Below are 20,753 nucleotides of genomic sequence, written 5' to 3'. Positions count from 1 at the left end.
CGTACTTGGCCAGCATATCGGTAAGAGTACGGTTTAACCGCTCTGTCAGGCCATTGGTTTGAGGATGGTATGAAGTAGTCAGTTTGTGTTGAATGGAGCAGGAACGCACAATGTCAGCGATAACTTTCGAGAGGAAGTTTCGACCACGGTCAGTAAGCAGCTGTCGCGGGGCGCCATGAAGCAAGATAATGTCATGCAAGAGAAAGTCCGCGACGTCAGTGGCGCAGCTGGTAGGGAGAGCCCGAGTGATAGCGTATCGGGTGGCGTAATCAGTCGCGACGGCTACCCATTTGTTCCCAGAGGATGACGTGGGAAAGGGACCGAGCAGGTCTAATCCAACACGAAAGAACGGTTCCACAGGGACGGTGATCGGCTGGAGATGACCGGCAGGTAGCACCTGAGGTGTCTTCCGACGCTGGCAGGGATCACAGGCATCAACATAGCGTCGAACGGAGCGAGCGAGACCAGGCCAATAGAAGCGGCGGCGGACGCGGTCGTACGTGCGGGTTACCCCAAGATGTCCTGCAGTGGGTGCGTCATGCATCTCAAAGAGCACAGTCTGTCGTAGATGTTTTGGCCCGACAAGAAGAAGATCAGGGCCATCAGGGAAGAAGCTCCTTCGGTACAGAATGCCGCCCTGGAGGACATATCGGCGAACGGATGCGTCGGTAGGTGTAGAGCGCAGACGCTCGATGAGTACTCGCAGCGATAGGTCTCGGTACTGCTCATCGGCGATGTTAGCGAAGGCAGACACAGAGAAAATGCCGTCGGCGGTACTATTGTCGGCGTCGTCAGGCTCGTCAACCGGGCAGCGAGACAGGCAGTCAGCGTCCTTGTATAGTCGGCCAGATTTGTAGGTGACAGAGAACGAATACTCTTGGAGGCGTAAGGCCCAGCGACCAAGTCTTCCTGAAGGGTCTTTCAATGAGCATAACCAACAAAGCGCGTGATGGTCTGTGACAACGGAAAAGGATCGGCCATATAAGTATGGGCGGAATTTCGCAACCGCCCAAACTAGGGCCAGACACTCACGCTCAGTGATGGAATAGTTGCGCTCCGCGGGTGAGAGGAGCCTGCTGGCGTAAGCGATAACACGGTCGTGGCCACGCTGGCGTTGTGCCAGTACTGCTCCAATTCCGTGACCGCTGGCATCAGTACGGACTTCGGTAGGCGCAGAAGGATCGAAATGGGCCAGAACGGGAGGCGTTGTGAGAATGTCTATTAGATGAGAGAATGCAGAGGCCTCGTTATCGCCCCACTGGAAAGGAGCGTCTTTTTTCAAAAGGTCGGTTAGTGGTCGTGCTATGGCGGCGAAATTCCTCACGAAACGGCGGAAGTACGAACAAAGGCCGATGAAGCTGCGCACATCCTTGACACACTTCGGAACAGAGAAGTGCGTAACAGCATGGATCTTGCCTGGGTCCGGTTGCACTCCGTTCGCGTCAACGAGATGTCCAAGGACGGTAATCTGGCGACGGCCGAATTGGCACTTCGATGCGTTGAGTTGCAGACCGGCTCGCCGAAAAACGTCCAGGACTGCTGAGAGGCGCTCGAGGTGCGTAGCGAACGTTGGGGAGAATAAGATAACGTCGTCCAAGTAGCACAAGCACGTGGACCATTTGAAACCGTGAAGAAGGGAGTCCATCATGCGTTCGCAAGTGGCAGGAGCGTTACATAGGCCGAACGGCATCACCTTGAATTGATAAAGACCGTCGGGTGTTACAAAGGCAGTCTTCTCGCGGTCGAGGTCGTCCACGGCAATCTGCCAATAGCCGGAGCGAAGGTCAATAGAGGAGAAATAGCGAGCACCGTGGAGGCAGTCAAGGGCGTCATCAATCCGAGGTAGGGGATACACGTCCTTTTTGGTAACCCTGTTAAGGTGCCGATAATCCACGCAAAAGCGCCATGAGCCATCCTTCTTTTTTACCAGCACAACCGGTGACGCCCAAGGACTACATGACGGTTCAATAATGTTCATGGCAAGCATTTTGCGAACTTCTGCGTGAATAACTTGACGCTCAGCTGGTGACACTCGATACGGGCGGCGATGAATAGGAGGGGCATCGCCGGTATTAATGCGATGTTTGACAGCTGTAGTTTGGGCTAAAGGACGATCGTTAAAGTCAAAAATATCGTGGTAGGAAAACAGAACGCGGTAGAGTTCACGAGCGTGCTCGGAGGGCAAGTCGGGGGCAATCATTTTCCGGAAGTCAGCGATGGTACAATTTGTCGACTGCGATGGGAGAGGAGTATCGGATGAAGTGTCGTCTACTGCAATGGATGCTACTGAGTGATCCTCGAATGAACAAAGCTGGGCCAAAGACATCCCACGTGGCAGCACTTGTGTCGCCAAGCCAAAGTTGACCACTGGCAGGCAGACGCAATTCGCCGTAATAGATAAAACTGTATGGGGTACTGTGATCCCGTGTGTAAGGAGGACGTCTGGCATAGGAGCCGCGATGTAGTGACCGTCGGGGACTGGTGGGGATGACACTAGGTCAACGTAGGTCAGTGCCGAAGGTGGCAAGCGAATGAAGTCGGCGGAACTGAGGCGACTGCGGTGTGGTTCAGCAGGATCCAGAACAGGCACGTCAAGGCGGAGAGTACTGGCGGAACAATCGATGAGAGCAGAATGTGCGGAGAGGAAGTCTAAGCCGAGGATGATGTCGTGGGGACAGTGGGCGATGACTGTGAATAGCACGATAGTTGAGCGATCGGCGAAGGAGACGCGGGTGGTACACATACCAATGACGGGGGCTGTTCCGCCATCGGCGACACGGACAACAGGCGTCGTGGCGGGCGTGATAATTTTCCTGAGCCGGTTACGAAGGTCAGCGCTCATTACCGACAAATGCACCCCAGTGTTTATGAGAGCAGATACAGGAAAACCGTCGACTTGCACGTCAAGAAGGCTCAGATGAGTGGGCAACGTCAGGAGAGGATTTGGCGGCGTAGGGAGCAATGCAGCGCCATCTCGAGGTGCTGCATCGTCTAGATTTCCGGCTGGGAGCGGTGTCCGAAGTGAGTCGGCGAATAAGAGCGACGGGGCTGGGGGGAGCGAGATTGTCGTCATTGGGGCGAAGGCGAACGCGAAGAGGGGCGGTTCGGCGCAGGAGAATCGGTGGCGGCATTATCCGAGCGGGCAGCATAGGGACGAGAAAGGCCACCTGGGGGGCGAGAGTAGGCAGTATATGTAGACTGGTTCGGGGAACTCCAGCGACTACGACAGTGCCGAGAAATGTGCCCGATGCGGTGGCAGTGGAAACAAATAGGGTTGTCGTCAGCAGTGCGCCATTCAGATGGGTTGCGGAAACGTGGTGGGTAAGAAGATGCGGGACGGGGCGAAATCGAAGAAGCCGGGCGGGTATCAGGGCGATGGGCCGAGCAGATGGTGTGAAGACCCATGTTTTCAAACTCCTGGCGGACAACTGCCTGGATCAGTGAGACCGTGACTGCAGATGTGGGGGTGGGACTGGAGTCGAAGGCAGCCGGATAGGCGGCCTCGATCTCACGCCGGACGATCCTGGTAACATCGGCAGTGTTGTTGGGACGAGGAGCGTCGGCACAGGAAGATGTCGCTGGGGTGTTGGGCAGACGGGCAAACTGCTGGTCAATACGTCGGCTTTTGGCGAGTTCCAGGCGGCGGCACGTGACGTAGGGCTCCGTTGACGTCTGCACACGACCGGAAAGCGCCTTCTGCGCGGCAAGTTGGTGACCGTAGGGGTTGCCGAACAAGTCTCGAAGCTTTTGCTTAAGCGAATCCCAACTGGTCAGCTCATCTTCGTGCGTCCGATACCAAACTCGAGGTGTGCCACCGAGGTAAAAGACGACGTTGGCGAGCATGATAGTTGGGTCCCACCGGTTATTGCGGCTGACGTGTTCGTAAAGGCTGATCCAGTCCTCGACGTCTTCCCCATCTTTTGCCGAGAATACGGCAGGATCACGGGGAGCGGAGAGGGTGATGTAGGTCGTCGAAGTGGCAGCAGGTGTCGGATCCGGTGGAGTCGGGTTGGCGTCGCCGGGAGCCATGAAGGTAGGCTCGACGTACCGTCCACTGCGAAGCTCCGTGACGAGGTACAGGGAACGTCCACCTCCACCAAATATGTTACGTAGGAAGACGCAGACGACAAGCTATGTACAAATATATTTACAAGGAAAATACGCTGCGCTTGGCCAAGAGGCAACAGCCCGAGCTAGCTTCTAAATCGTCGTCGTCGTCTTCACACTGCTGGCCTTTCGTGATCGCACATATTGTGCCGTAGCAATATTACTAGAGCTCAACCCAGCTCCTCAGGCGCGGCGGTGTTGCCTTCAATACCACGTGACACCGTGACGTCACGACAGAGAAGAAACGCGGCTCCAACTCACGCCGTCGCTCGCGGCGTCGCCTTCAAGGCTGACCACGTGACACCGTGACGTCACGACAGAGGAGAAACGGGGCTCCAACTCGCGCCGTCGCTCGCGGCGTCGCGGCGGTATATAAGCAGCTGCGCTTGCCTCTGCTAGACACTCACCAGGTGAGATGCCTCCTGGAGACAGAGCTGCTCGTTGGAATGAGAAGCGAAGGTTGCGGCGCGCTACAGAGACTGTTTCTAGGTGGCTTTGCTACGGCGCAGCGACTACGCGTCCTGCATCGGACGCGGTGAGCGTCGAGCAACGCAGCTTTCGGCGCGACAACGAAATGTGCGCCTGAGCAAGCGCCGCACGCCTGAGCCGACGCCGACGACACTGGCTTTTCTTCGACACGAGCTCCTTAACGCTGTCGCGTTAAAATAAAGGCTAGTATGCTTCGCATCCTGGGCTTAACCTTAGCTAAGCCAAAGCCAGCTTTTTTTTTTTCATTGCCCGGCCACAGCCAGATACTGCCATGCGCGGGCACCGACCGAGCTCGGCGCGGTGTTTTCAAACAAGGTCCGTACCCGGTCCAACCCGGCCCGGTTTTTGAGCCTATAAGCTTTGTGGGGATTAAGGATCAATTGGCCACGCCATTGCGCGGGCGTGACCAGTGACCTATAACATGTAACATATGCATGTAACCTATGCATGTAACCTAACATGCAGTGACCTATGCATGTAACCAATGACCTAAAAGGTCACTGGTTACATGCAGTTGGTTAACGCAAAAAAAAAACGCAAGCAAATTATGCTAGTAAAAATATGTAATCGATCAAATAATAAACTGCCAAAAGATGCTGTTGATTACAAGTAACTAATTACAAGTAATTAATTACATGTAATTAATCTGACCCAGTGTCTTACACTATAGTGTCTTTCATGGTCTCTGGATAGTTTTCGCCAGTTATCTGTGAGTCTGTACAAGGGCAAAGTTTTGCGAGTGGCTCGTTTTGCTTGGGGACGTAAAACCGAATCATTCATTCAACAGCTAATTCAATGAGACGCTGCTCCATCTATCCAATCGACCAATCAGTCAACCATCGTATCGTTAGAACTATTCATCACTCAATCAATCAAAATCAATCAATCAAATTATTCAATTAGCTGCTCCTTATTTGATTCAGTTGAACACTCAACCATTGCAACAATGAATTTACCTATCAATCCAATGATCGATCATCCAAAAAAATCAAGCAGTCGATCATTGAATCAATCACAATCAGTCAGCCAACCCATGAATCAAAGATGCATCAGTAAATTCTCCTTATTTGATTCAGTTGAACACTCAACCATTGCAACAATGAATTAACCTATAAATCCTATGATCGATCATCCAAAAAAATCAAGCAGTCGATCATTCAATCAGTCACAATCGGTCAGCCAACCCATGAATCAAAGATGCATCAGTAAATCAAACTGCCTTCTTGGCGGGAGTGCCAGCTGGCTCCCAATTCAAAACTGTCTCCCCGCGACGACGCAGGCTCAGAAAAAGAAGAAATCCAACCCGCAGAAGAACCCTCTTCGCGACGAGGGTCGACAGCTAGTGGAGGAGGACGAGGGCCCACTCGCCGAACGTCGTTCGACCTTCGACGTTGGAGTCGCCGCCTCGGGCGCTGCTCAGCGCTACGCTCGCCAGATCTTGGAAGCCCTCGCAGATGGTACGCAAATGATACCAGAGGTGTCTTGCTCGTGCTCTCTCGAAGAGCAAAACACCGTACATTTTTTTTTTGCATAGGGTGTGTACTCATCGGCGAGTCGCTACATGGTAGCTCTTGCTGGAACCATTGAACGTGACACAAACGCGAGTAGTGCACTGAACGAAACCACTGAAACGCGAACAGTCGATCGAGTTGTTTCGGCTCAGCCGATGGCGGAAAGCTAAATGACGCGAGGAGGTACGACCGGCGTCACCAGCGACGTTCGCGACAGGTCCCATGAGTTGCTCGTACACTCTTTGTGAAAAACGTATACACGTTCGGCTCGGCTCATTCACAATACATGTCGTTTGGCTGTGTTCTGCGGTTCCTGTGACACTCCCGAAACTCCACAGGAGAAGAGGGAGTGCTTTCCTCGCTTTTGAGGTCGTTGGATCATTTGGGATGCGCCACAGGAACACGTTTTAACAGTCTATTGTCAGTGTGACGCTCGCAGGCAAAGTAACTCGTTTACTTTTGAGATGGAGGGTGAGAATGAGAGACAAAACTTCATTGAGCCGAAATAGCCGAGGTCCTGACCAGCGTGGTCTTATCGGAGGAGAAAAAGGAGAGAAAGGCAGGGAAGTGAATCAGACGCGCGTTTTGTTTGCTTCCCTACGCGGGACAAGGGGTTTAAGGGATGAAGCGAAGGAAAGGAGAGGGAGGAAAGAAGGTATTATCAATGCGAGCACATGCGGTTGTCCATCACTTCACGCCTACAATCGCTCACTGAGGCCAGTCGATTTACATGAACCGTAGCAATGGCCGCGTCACTTTATAAGCCTGCGACGCGTTTGGGCCACGATCCAAGACTCTTTTGTCTCGGAAAACGGTGTGTTATCTAATCGGTTTAACACCCTCCGAATAACGTCGCGTTCAATGTCATAACGATCACAAAAACGCAGCAGAAGTTGTGTTTCTTTACAGTCGTCTCGTTGCGGTTGCATGAGGTCATATGGGATATAGCAATAAGTGGTAGGGACGAAGTCCGCGGGCCCAGGCTGAAGAGACGTACGGGGGTGACGAAAACCTTGATGGCCTCGGGAGAGTGGGTCCGTCAACCATTCCTCTAGGGTGGCAGGTCGAGAGTTGGTGAGTAGTTGAGCGTGGCTAGTCTGCGTTGCCGCATAAGTTCCCAGGACGCACAGTGTCGCAGGACATGGTGATCGTCCGGGAAGCCACGGCAGTGAACGTGTACGGGAGTGTCAGCTTCGTTAATGATGTAGTGTTGGATGTGCGGGGAAGGTGGTGAGCGTGTGTGTGTCCACCCGATGAGGACCGCTTCGTGGCGGAACACCGAATGGGGTGGGTACGGGAATACAGTGCGACTTTCGGTAAGTTCACCCGACCGTTCTCTGCGATTGAACTTGGCGAGAGCCAAAAGTTCTGTGCTAGTGAGAGGATCTGGGGCGACTGACCCAAGAGGAATTAGGCTGGTGCCGAAGATCCCTGTTGTGCCGAAGATTCCTGTCTCAGCTCAGTCTCTTCATGATCTATGATGATCCGCTCACATTTCCACCCTCACACAGCTTTACAATAGTGGCGAGGTGCACATGCATGGCACAACTTGAACTGAGCTGTACCGCACATTACCACCTATTACGTGTCTTACCTCAGTCTCCCCTCACGCTCACAAGCCTCTCGCATTTATCCTCGCCTCTTTATGAGGGCGGCGTGATAGACATGCTGACGCAAGAGGAACTGAGCTGGTGCCGAAGATCGCTGTTGAGTGCGGATTTCACAATTTATCTCACGCTCTATCGCAATAAGCCACTCAATATAATCGCTCCTCCCATTCCTTCACAAGAGAGGTGTGACATCTGCTTGAGCGAGAGGAACTGAGCTGAAACCGCAGATCCCCGTGGAGCACGCACTTCGCCTCAGTGTCCTTCGCGCTAACAAGGCCCACATTACATTTACCCCCCCCCCCCCCCCCGCCCTCCTTGCACGCCTCATCACATTTCTCTTCACACTCCTTCAGGACAAACCATTGTAGCGTTCTTTTATCCATACCATGCTAGCAGTGGGATTGTGACCCCACAGAACCTCCGGCGGCAATTTTCTGGCACTCAAGTGCCCTAGGATTAAGAAATCGCTTCGTGGACTAGTGTACTACTGGTACACGTCTCCATAATGTCTTCAAATTAAAGAACACACCCCACACGCTGAGCTTATGTATGTAGCTTCCTTATGCGTTTCGCCTTAAAATCCGGATAAATGCCGTTTCATCTTCACAGCAAAATGCCAGCTGTAGTGTATTGTTAGTTTGTATATGGAAGCTATTGCAGCTCTTACGCTCCTATATAAATGTGCGCTAAATTTAGTGGGCCACTCTAAAGGTTGATACTGGAGGTCTTCTCGGGCCTGTGCATTAAAGAGCCGTGAAATAGAGCTGCTACGGACACTAGTACATCAGCAGCAATGACATCACCATTTTGAGTAAGCCCTATACAACAGGCTGTCAAAGCGAAAGCCGTGTTTTAATGCGTCGGACGTCTCGTCTAACGCTTCGGGCACGGCCATTGTCTATATCCGTTGGAGCCGAGTTTCCGTAAATGCAGTCACGTGAGGCTCTGCCAGCCCGATCTCGATCTTCGCTCGTTTCCGGTTCATTAAAACCGAGCCTATACAGCCCGATTGTTCACGCATGCGTCGATGCGTTCGACATTTCGATGGTCGCGATTTACCGCGACAACCGGAAGCTCCGACTTCTGTCATTTTCTCAGTCGCAAGTTGTATTTGTTTACGACGCGCAGACGCCATTGCCCTCGGAGTCTGCGTAGCGTATAGGCAACGATGCCCGAATTTGCAAAACGCCGATTTCGGTGGTCAATCTCGACATGGTCGAGGAATCAGTGGTTAATGGCCGTCGAAAGTGTATTGAATTTAGACTTACATAATCGGCGGAAGTTTTAAAATGTTCTCTTTCTTTAAACTAATCGCTTAAGATCAGACGTTTCTACGGTTCTCTTGCAGTATGTGTGTTCGTGAAGCCCTGCTTCTTGAAACGAACGTTGAAAACAGTGCCGGTATTAAGATAAGCGTCTTTAGTATTGTGACACACTGCAATCCCATTTCTTTTACGTGATTTTGGGAACAGGTCTTTTGAAACTGTTTCCATCTCCAAAAAATCCTTATTTGGGGATGTGGCTTGCTAACTTAGTTGCTCCAGCTCGTATATTTTGATATCAACTCTCAGTTGAACACGCAAATAATAAGGATTTGTTTATGAGCAAATTATTAACTGTCATTTCACGATCAAAAAGTGGACCGCGAGAAGACCAGGATTTTGTTATCTACGACAGGCTAATATAAACATTGTACCCATATTAACAAACAAACAAACAAACACCATATAAATGGTGTACAAAGTAATATATGTAAGTACAGTGCGTTACTGTTACTTTGTATTCTGTTGACAAATTCTCTCTATTCGTAAGAACGAAGCTTTTCTTCAATATAAGTGTTGATGACCGACTGGCTGCATTCACCTTGTCATATAGCTTACGTAATGCGTAGAATAGATAACCAATATTTTAAAGTAGCAGACGAGTCACGAGGAAAGCGGTACACATTCGAGGACTGCACAAGATTAGATAGCGCGATCAGATGAGCAAATTTGGAGTCACGTGAAGTCAGCTGGCGCAACTCAGTGAAACTAGAGATTGATAGACAAAAGCCTTCCTCCTTCAGCGAACATCATTTAGGCGGCTGCAGCTGCTGGTGACGATTATATAGCTTACGGTTGAACAGTAAAGGGTTCACTGTTTGCGGTAAAAGGTAAACTTGAGCCGGATTCCTAGGCGTTGTTTTTTTTTTCACCAAGGGCCACTCGGAGACTTGGACGTGTCTAACGGAGTTCCCCTGGCGTCGACGTTACCCGAGTACCCACCCTCAAAGAGCGAGGTGGAGTCACACAACGTCCACGAAGGCGGGACGGCGAGGCGTTACGTGCTGCGTAGGCTGCTGGCCGTTAACGAAGAGAGGGGCGATGATGCGGCGGACAACTCCGTCTGGTCCCACGCCTTCAGCCCGCCTCTGCCCCAGAGCCTGGCCCAGCTTGCCAACAGACCGAGAAGGTGGAAGCGGGCGGTCGCCCATCGGGACGACCTCCGCAGAGGCGATAGCGACGAACCAGGCCAAGAAAGAGGCACGTACGTCTTGCCCCTTTCGGGCGACGAAGGCGACCTCACTGACGTGGAGAGGGCGCACCAGGTTGAAAGGCAGCATGGGCACGGCGGCAGCGGAGGCGTCGGCGAAAGCGTGACCGAGTTCCTGCCACTCGTCGGAGACGTTGCCGGAGGCCGTCCGCGCGGGCCGCGGCTTCGCCGGGACCGAAGAGTCCGCGGCGACGTCTTCTTCAGCGAGGACGTCCCTGCGGCGCGCCGCGAAGCAGAGCACCGGGACGCTTACGACAGGGACGACGTCGTCCTCGACGGCAGGGTCGTCGGGGAGAACCAGACCGAGTTCTTCCCGCTGCCCGTGGACGTCAAGAGCTACAGAGGACGTCCCCAGGGCCATCCTCACCGCAACGACGTCCTCTTCGACGGAAAGGAGAGCGCGCCACCCTTGCCGCTGTGGGAAGACGGCGGCGTGCGGACGTGGGCCACCGAGTCGTCGATCGCCGTGCACCAGCGCGGGCGAGGGGACCGCAAAGGCGAGAGCGAAGGCGCCGTGCTGTCCTGGCGTAGAGGTGTTCCCGTCGCTAGATCGCAAGGCGGAGTGGTCGTTTCTTCGGGGTTTCCGGGAAATCGGAGAAATCGCAGTCCCATCGTCGTTGAGCTCTCGAAGGAAAGCGAGGTCATGCACCACGAGAGGCGTCGTTTGAACGTTGGACCACATTGGGCGCCCCCTAGTACTTCAGAGCAGGCTGGCGAACGTTTCAGCAGCGGCGGTGACGGGTACGTCAGTCGACGTTTCTTGAGGGTCGGGCGGAACCATTCGTCCGTGTCGCTTGTCGCGCGGCGCATCCACCGCAAGCTGCTTCATGGCAGGCGCGACTACAGGCAAGATCCGGTGAGTGGGCGCGAAATCGCCCTTGAAACGTGGTACTCATGTACTCAGGTTTGTGAAACATTATGAATTGGGGATCGTTCTGAGATTTTTGCGAATGTTGGGCAGAGTTTCACGAGAATAAGTTGGGCTCGCGAAAAAAGTTTTGTTCGTCGGTCTCAGCACCGTTGGAAGCCTTCCGATGGGGAAATATTGTTAGAGGAGTAATTGTTTCGAGAAAGTTTTTTTTTTGCAGGCAAGTTCTTGAAGCACAGGAAATTGGCAGCAGGAATATCGTTGGGAAAGTCAATTATATATACAATAAAAAAAACGTGTTTATTTTTACTTGCCTCTTTCGAGTTCTAAGTATTATCCATTTCCTATTGCCAATTTTCGCCGAGCTCTTCCTCAATTCCTTTCTCTACGGTTACACTGCGATGCGTAGCGACGCTGCCACTAGTAGCCGACGTGGCGCAAATGCACCACGCGTGGCCAAAACTGTGAGTCATGAACCTAATTAAGGCGCGGATACCCACGCCTTAAGTAGATTCGCGACCCACAGTTCTGGCACTCTCTGGTTCTCCATAGTAATTATTCAGCGTGACAACATACTGTTGTATACATATATATATAGGTTCAGGTTCCTCCGGCCACTGGCGAAGCCGGACAGAAGGACACGGACAAGTCCGCGGCGGACATGATCGTCGCCGTCCTGAAGCTGTTCACGGTGGACGCGATCGTGGGCATCCTGAACCGGTTCGAAGGCTGCCGCGACACCGGGCACTCGCTGTTCAAGCTGCTCGGGCCGGACCTGGCCGTCGACGTGATGACCGCGTTCGTGGGCAACAGCAGTCCCTGGCTGAGCGTTCTCGAGGAGCAGGGGGCGCCGCCCAAGTTCGACGCCGTCGACGGCATGACGGCCGACCTGTCGTCGCTCCAGCTGCCCGCCGAGGTCGAGGTCAGCCTCAGGGGAGTCGCCGAACAACCGCTGACGCCGGATTTCTTCGGAGACGTCGAGCGAGACGTGCGTGGTGCAGTTTGTTTCATTAGTTTGGGCGCTGTACACCACAGTGCCATTGACATTATGGTGGGTTTTTATCTGATGTTGAATACCAATGGCGGAGTCGGAGCAAGTTTTCTGCACGTTTCGGAGCAAGTTTGTTCCAATGAGAGAGAGAGAGAGCGTAAACTTTTATTTCAAATCAACAAGATTTGAGTCCGGCGTCTATTTAGTGGGTCTGGGCACCCGCCGCGGACGCGGTTCCGAGACCTTGTCTCGAAGCGGCCTCCTCGGCTCGCTGGACGGCCCAGAGTTGTGCTGTCAGGTCAGAGCTGAGTAGTGCGGTCATCCACCGTGACCGGAGGCTGGCGGTGGAAGAGACGGAGGGGTCGGCACTGCCCGACTTGTTTGTTAGGTCCCGACAGTTCCAATGAGAGAGTCGGAGGGAATTCAGAGCGGGAGTCACTCCGTGGAGCAGGGAAAGATGCTGCGCCAAAATCGGAGGAGTGAACCGGAACTCTGCGCGACGTATTTCCTTTACCACGTTAATCTGCTGGGAGGCGCCACCGGTCATGACTCGCGAGGAAGCGGAAGCTGCTGCCCGCTTGGCGAGATATCCATTCCGCACTTTTAAAGAACTAACAGGTGAACGGCGCTGAAGAGACAAGTGACCGGTGCGGCGGTGCTGGGAGCAAACAGCGGAAGGTAATGACAACACGCAAGGTATTCTGGGTAACTCGGTGATAGAACTTCCGCTTCCGCCTTGCTCCGGCGGCGCAGGTTGTGTTCCACTCGCGGATCTGGAGGCGTTGCTCTGCGCCAGAGTCGAGTGCTCGCTCGCGGAGTCCGTCGGCTGCTCCGACTCCGCCATTGGAATTCAACATGAGTTAGCAGAAACGGGGTAGGGTGGGGGTTGTCGGCAAAAAAATACATAGCTGTCGATGTTCCTGGCTTAAAGGTAAAGAGAAGAAAGCGGAGGCTTACACAGAGAGGCGAGTTGTGCGGCGGGCCGATGAAGCCGGAAAGCCAACTTCGAAGCGCGCAGTGCTGCTTTGAGAGGACTGATGAAAGCCTCGCACTGAACAACCTGTCGTCGAGGCTTGCCCGCGAAAGATGCGCGTCGAGTGTGAATTCGGGGGTTGATAGGGTGTGAACCTATGAAGAGGTAGCCTCAACGGCGTGACTGATGAGCTATACTTCGTATAGTGCGTGGCGTAAGATAGACGCGTTACCGGGGTTGTCTAAGGGCGTGTGTGCGCGCGCGCTTGATGTGTCCTCGAAAAGTCAGTGGTTTGGCGCTGTGCCTGGGGCTGTAGTAGTAGCGCAGTAAATTGGTTGTTTGTTTTTTAAAATAAAAAGAAGAAAAGGGAAGTAAAATGGCTGTGGCTTAGCTAAGGTTAAGCCCAAGATGCGAAGCATACTAGCCTTTATTTTAGTTGTTGAACCACTGTTTAGCCTGGTGAACTGCTGTTGCTTGGCTATATTTGGGTTCGGCTAGACGAAGAAACAGCTCATGCGTTACTCTGCTGATTCCTTTATTTTCAAACCAATAAATACGCTCTACCGCTACCAATACCGCTATACCGCTGGTATAGCGGTATTGGTAACCTGGTATAGCGGGAGGAGCGGGAGTTAGGCCGCAGTACCATCTGTGCGACCGCAGGCGAGCGCACGAGCTGAGACCCGGCTATGTAGCTACGCGGCCGCAAGCGAGCGCACGAGTTGAGCCTCCGCTTTTGCAGCTGCTATGACGTCATATGGTAGCTACGCGGCCGCGCGCGGCGCAGCAAGGATGAGCGTGGTTGTGCGGCTAGTATGCTTTGCATAATAAAAATGTTATTGGTGCTAACACTGTAAATGTATAGCTACACACTAGAACAGTGGTCAGCGGTGGTGATGGGCTTGAAGGGGAGAGGGGGGGGATCAGGAAAGAGGAAGTCAGGACAGACTAGGATGAAAGAAAGTACTTTCTTATTGTGCACTCCGGTAAAAAAAAATGTTACTTAATCAATAGGACGAACTAGGCCGACACAATAATAACCACACTGTACCTGTGCTGTCACTTGGGCGCATTGCTTGTGAAACAGGCCCCGCGCACCGGGCTTTGCATTGCCGTGAGTCATTTGCTTTTCCTGCCTGTATAAATCTGCGCTGCCGTTTTCTTTGCTTCTTTCTTGCTCAGGCTACGAAGGCGAACATGGCTCTGGACGCTGTCATTGCGTCCAGGGACGCGCTGGTGGACTGGCAGAAGACGTCACAGACACAAGCACCTCATGTGGGTATACCGGGTCAATGACGGGCCAGTTCTGTATATCGCACAAGTAGTCAACTATTTTTTTCTGTTCAGCGTCGGAGTGATTGGAGTTTTAAAAAGAATGGCTGTGGCTTAGCTAAGGTTAAGCCCAGGATGCGAAGCATACTAGCCTTTATTTTAGTTGTTATGCGTTGCATATTACAATCACTCAGTTGAGCCCTTGGGCGCGGCCGGGCAGCCACCATTTAACCACGTGACGTGACGTCACGACAGACGGAGGAAAAGCTGGGCCCCAACTCGCGCGGTCGCGCGCGGCCGCAGCCACCACCTGACTCCCGCTCCTCCCGCTAGGGGCGCTGCGCCGGCGCGTGACGTCATGGTCACGCGCCGGCGAGCGCGTGACCGTGACAGATGGTCACCTTCCGGCGAGCGCACGAGCTGAGACCCGGCTATGTAGCTACGCGGCCGCAAGCGAGCGCACGAGTTGAGCCTCCGCTTTTGCAGCTGTTATGACGTCATATGGTAGCTACGCGGCCGCGCGCGGCGCAGCAAGGAAGAGCGTGGTTGTGCGGCTAGTATGCTTCGCATAATATCTGAAGATCCCACACACGGTGGGCATCGCTGTAAGCGAAGTTTTGTCTGCTGTTTTGCGTTCATTGATGTTAATTGTCGGTGACGTTGAGGGTATACGACAGTCGTGACCTGATGTGAAATGTTACCTTGCCTGCATCACTCACTCGTGTTTGTTGTTCTTGCTCCGCTCGACGCTGTTGCGAGCCTCCGTCTACTGGGCGCTAAGTGCGCGCTTCTGCGCCATTCTGGGTCGTAGCGTTGTAACTCGCCCCACCTCGTCACGGAGACAAGCGCTGCAGCTCCTGCGCTGCATTTGTGGGAGATCAGGCCTAGTTACGTCGTCTAGAGTACATTGTGCTTCTCGGTTCGTCTTGGATAGAACAACTTTATTGAAGAATAAAACGCTCAATGGTTGGAGCCCCTAGACGAGGCCCCCACTGGCTTCCGCACGCCGTCTTGCTTGTCGGATGATGGCCCTTTGGACCTCTTCCTGTGAGCTGGACAGCGCCGCCTCCCATTGTGTATGATCCGTAATTTCTGTGTTTGTCTTTTGTGTATATGCCGTGCATGCCCATGAGATGTGGTCTAAGGTTGGCGTAGCTCCGCACCATGGGCATGTGTCCGCATATCTTTCAGGCTTAACAAAAAATAAACTGGGAACCACACGTAAGCAGTTTTTGACTCGCATTCGCAGACATGTATACGTTCAGCGAGAACAAAGATAATTGAGCTCTTTTGAGGATAATGAAATGGAAGGTTTACTGACGCATGTGTCGCTGAATGTTGATATGTAGCTAGCTTGTATAATAAAGCGTGTCATCTTACCTGCTTCTACTCATGATGACTATTTCTTTAAATCTAGGTTTCCATTTGTATCTCTGGCAATGGATGGCAAGAAAACCGTCAGCGGCCAAGTTTACTTTGTTATTGTGATCTCGTAGTCGGTCATTTATGCGTCTACCTGTTTGATCAATGTAGGGTGTCGACGCTGCCCAAGAAAGGTCCACCACTGGGAGTGGATGTGTTTACTTCGCATTTACAGCCATAATTTGGATAAAAAAAGAGGGGCAAGACTTTATGATTAGCCATCGTATTAGTGGTCTACTTGAAAGCCACGTATAATAATCAGTTTCGTCCGGTTTAGATGTACCAGTGAATGCGATTTACAGAATTGTGTAATCGTTTTTCACTGCTGAGTTACAGAATTGTATACTTCATAGTTTCGTTTTCCGAAAATGTGCGATATTAACAAAATATTTTTTTTTAAATTGACGGCTTACACAGAAACCCAGCTTTAAACAGTCACTAGAGTTTAACGCTTCCTTTTAAATGTAACAGGCCTAATCAAATTTGGTGTAGTCCTTGCCGAGAAAAACGATTTCTCATTTCCCATGTACTTATGGCGTTTTTCACTGGTCGATTCGGAGCAGGATTTTTTGCTCCGCGGCAACGAATCCGAATTTCACTGGTCGATCTGGAGTGGATTCGCGCGTTCCACTGGTCGTTTCGGATCAACTCGCTTCGCGCCGGATCGCTCTCACTTGCTCCGCCGCCGAGACGCGGATTCGGGCGGAAATAGAACGCGTCACATGGCGTCACTTCCGTCTTCAAGCAAAATCGGTACCCGGTTGGTACGCACAACATTGTGTTGGGCATACTCTGCGGAACCGGTTTGTGTCACGTGCACGCAGACTTCCTGTGTGATCTCCCGCGGAGCGTTCGTGCGCTCCACTGGCAGACTCGGCTTGGTGAAAGCCGAGCGCTCGCTCGAGGATTCAGGCGGCTGCTCCAGATCGACCAGTGAAAAACGCCATTAGATAGGAGTCCTCGAGCTAAAGCATCCTGTTAAGTGCAGCACCCTCTGTGCACGCTGTAGATGAGTGTACCTTGGGCAGTCCACTTGGGGCAGCACTGCTTGGGGTAGTACAAGTGAGTCTCTTCGTGGCAGACATAGTTGAAACACTTGCCCCTTTGCCTCCTCCACTGCTCGTTTAGGCTCAGCAGTACGTGACCAGTGCGATTGCCGCCCTGGACAGCATCACCATCGCCAAAAGGAAGAGCCTGAGCGATAGCGTGGTAAGCGTACTGTGTCGCCATCGAAAAAAAGCTGTAGTGTTGGGAAAGGCGGTGGCCGTTCTAGGCAACAACGAGAAGTAGGGGTAAAAATAAATAAATATTGTCAACCACTACACCAGTTGAGTGCTATACGTATTGCGAAGCATGCTCGTTTGCTACTACAGAAAAGGCATTCATGAACCGGGGAACGAAACGAACTCTGAAACGAAACGCACACCGTAGACCGTGGAGATGAAATGTTCACGTGACATTGCGTTGTTAGAGTTGTCAATTGTGTACAGTTTCGCTATGTTGCGTTGTTAGAGTGCGCGCACTTACAACACGTATGCATACATCAGTTTACATAATTACTCAATATTTGTCGGTTCATTGACTGCGGTTTCAACGGTGATTTGAGCGGTGATGTCGCTGGTGGTTTTATTGGTGAATTTACCGGTGTGGGAAGAGCAAATCTGACGTTGGTCACTGCTGGCATCCGTGTGTACTTTTGGAAGAAGCCAGACGCGCTATGCCTAGAATCCCAGAGCGGATGTGTCAGTCGATGAGCGATCGGAGATGTTGAATTCATCGACGCCCTACCGGGTTCGGATGTCACATTAGAGAGCTATAGTGTGGCCGGTATTCCGCTAAACGCAGGCGGACTCCGCGTTTTGCCGGATGGGCGGAGGCGCAAATGCGAGTTGCCTGCACAGTGCAGCCACCTGGTGTCGCAGAGCTCAACCAGTCAAACGCAGCTAATATTGCACCAAATCAAGTGTACTTTACTTTGCTGCTGTCGCAAATGTTTTGGAGGCAGCACGATGCTGCTGCTACTGAATATTTACGGCATCAGGGAGGTAGAATGCACTTGTTAACTGCATTATTAGTTCCGTACTTGTCTGGTCATGTTCTGCGCCACCAGGTGGCTGCACCATGCAAGCCACTTATGTTTGCGGCCTCGCTCGCCCGCTATTACGCCCGATTTGCCTGCGTTTAGCGCAAAACGCGACACGCTAAAACTATCTGTTGAGTACTATATCTGGGTGTTGAATAATTGCTGCGCCCTCTAATTGCAACCCAAAGTGACTGTTTAAGACGCTGTTAGACCGAATGGCTTCGGTATCGGCGCAAGTAATATGGTGTATTGGAATCCCAGCGCTGATGCCCGTTGTTGCAATTGGACCGCTGGCACGAGTTGTTGCAACTGGGTCGCAAACCCCAAGGGTAGCGTTGGCCTGGCGGCCTGGGGCACAACTGGAAGCATCCGAAGGTCCCGGCAAAGCATGAGTCGACTGCTAACAGAACAACTTGTTTATTCTAGCATCGCAAAAGAGCGACCGGTCAGGTCGACCGAAGTGGAGAGACGGGAGAGTACGTTACTCAACAGAAGAAATCGGAGCCTCTCTCTTGGCGTCCGGGGGCAGCTGCTTTTATACTCTCGGAGTCGAGGGCAAGAAGGAAGGTCACGGGATGAGGCCACGTGACGGCGGGGCACGGACAAGCTGAGAGACATGTTGAGACGAGTGTAGTGACGCATCAGCTGGGCCGGCGCCGGTCAGACCTCCTCGCTTCACACTTGGGGAGCTCCTCTCCCCGGCTGCCGCACTTTGACAAGCGTGGGCACCAACATGCACACACACACACACACGCACACTTGAAGACACGCGGCACTGAAACATGCCTGGACGCGCTTGGCGGGGAGGCGTTGCGGCGGCGCGGAACGGGCCAAAATGTCCGCCGCTTTGAATGAAGCCCCGGCGTCCGTTGCATCTGCGCCGGCTATACCGCGCGTCGTAGGCGAAACGTAACAGGTGGGATACCCGACAGGAAAAATTGGTCTACATTTCATAAGAATGCTTAGTATAAAAAAAACGTGAACCACACAGCACGGCAGCTGTGGTGAGATTAGACGGGAGATCAGACGCATGAATAATCGTTCAAACAACAGAATCCAAAAAGGTTACCAGCAGGTTCCAATTCACACGAAAGTTCCAACAGCTGGAGTATAGCCATCTTTTTCGAATCGGCCCACGTCGTGTCGGAGATCGCGTCGCATCGGAGATCGCGTCGCATCGGACGTCGCTTCGCATGCCTGCGTCTTGCTTAAGGCAGAGAAGAGTTGTTCGCCCGGTGCCTTCGGGCTCGTCCGGCAAAGCATCAGAAACATGGCTGCGGCGCTTGTAGGAACCTAGTGGAAACTTTCAGATACTGGTTCCTTGTGAGAAGAGTGTAGAGAAAAATTGTTGGTCATGTGCTGGTAAACTGTCCTTCTGGAATACCCCAAAAAGAAGCAACGTCTTACCGCTTGAAGAGACTTGGTGAACCAATGCTCCAGGATGAAATGCGGGTGGTGACGACGCCTGGATGTTATTACGCCAGTCACCCGTGACGTCACGGCTATGCACGATGCCTGCTCGGGCCTACTTAATCGTTAATTGGTAAACATAATTTACATTGTATTCTTAGGGAGCAAGAGACTGAATTCGCCAAATTCAAGGACTGTTACGGTGGCGCAGGGGCCGAAATACGATATAATGAAAGAAAAGAAAATGTACGTTGAAATTGGTGACGTCACATCGGCGTTTCGGCGCGAAGTGAAAAGGAAATGAAACTTTGATCTTGTTTTTTCTCGTCTAATAACCGATCTAAAGCCCTAAACGCTAGTGAACATATTTATTTTAAATCACCTTTATTAGATTTAGCTGATTTGATTAACTTATTAGTGTTTCTCTTTAGCGTCCATTTAAAATTCAAGCAGCTTGATGCGTGTCGTATATGGGCAGGGTGTCGAACCGAAAAGATTTCGGTTTCGGTTATGGTTCAGGTTTACTCTTCTGCATGTGTTCCAGTTCGGTTCAGGTTCAGCTCCGGAGCAAAAATGTAATGGTTCGAGCCGGCTTGCACCGGTTCATAAGGGTTTATAACAATTCAGCATTAGAGAGAATGAAACGTTCTTAGAAAACGACTTTTCTTTTTTTTTTCGGATCCTCGCCCACGAAATAACGCGACCGAAAATTTGTTTATTTCTTGACCCGCCTGACGCGAACCGTTGAATCTGTGTTGTCTTTAATATTACGCAAGAAATTCAATATGCAGCGAACCGGGACTCGTGCTCCCGCAGGCGCCCTGTGTTTTTTTTCCCCTGAAAGTAGACAATGTTGAATGCGTTGAAAACACATTTCGTTTCACATAGTTGCGCCGGAAAGCTGCTTTACACCTGCGTCCACCTCGTGCGTTGAGGTCGACGGACCATTGAGTGAGTAATAGCTAAATATTTGGCTACGACACAGGCCTACGTTTCGAGTGTTGCCCTTGCAATCGCCTTTCTGTTCCGTAGAGCTTGCGACCTAGCTCTAAAGATTCGTCCAGGCAGGCTACGTTATTTCAACAACGTGAAACTTATATATATATATATATATATATATATATATATATATATATATATATATATATATATATATATATATATATATATATATATATATATATATATATTATATATATATATATATATATATATATATATATATATATACACACACACTGGCACGTTTCTACGGGAAGCTGTCATCGCCAATGTAGCTTTCGAACACGTTATATATATATATATATATATATATATATATATATATATATATATATATATATATATATATATATATATATATAAATGCTTGTTATCGCAATATTCTCGAAAAGAAAATTGAATCACTCAGGGGGGAAATGTCTGGGGTGATACGAAGAAAAGTTTTGGAGCCACTGTGGTTATTTGGGTGCTAAATGAAAATTG

The 20,753-nt window shown here is 51.5% G+C and overlaps 1 protein-coding gene across 5 annotated transcripts in view; it reads left to right on the top strand.

The window, feature by feature from the left end:
• LOC139048832 (uncharacterized) overlaps positions 1-20,753 on the top strand; it is a 396,301-nt gene that overhangs the window by 358,045 nt on the left and 17,503 nt on the right. For 4 of the 5 annotated variants that reach the window (XM_070523680.1, XM_070523682.1, XM_070523679.1 and 1 more), the window contains 5 exons: positions 5,876-6,053; positions 9,916-11,105; positions 11,716-12,105; positions 14,264-14,356; positions 16,904-16,984. In XM_070523680.1, coding sequence (XP_070379781.1) covers positions 5,876-6,053; positions 9,916-11,105; positions 11,716-12,105; positions 14,264-14,356; positions 16,904-16,984 — 1,932 coding nt within the window. The remainder of the gene's footprint in view (positions 1-5,875; positions 6,054-9,915; positions 11,106-11,715; positions 12,106-14,263; positions 14,357-16,903; positions 16,985-20,753) is intronic. The other variant, XM_070523684.1, reaches the window with a different exon arrangement.

The sequence above is a fragment of the Dermacentor albipictus genome, chromosome 8, assembly GCF_038994185.2.
Source record: "Dermacentor albipictus isolate Rhodes 1998 colony chromosome 8, USDA_Dalb.pri_finalv2, whole genome shotgun sequence".
Taxonomy (NCBI): domain Eukaryota; kingdom Metazoa; phylum Arthropoda; class Arachnida; order Ixodida; family Ixodidae; genus Dermacentor; species Dermacentor albipictus.
The sequence above is the reverse complement of the archived record's forward strand: the minus strand, read 5'-3'. Positions and strand labels throughout refer to the sequence as shown.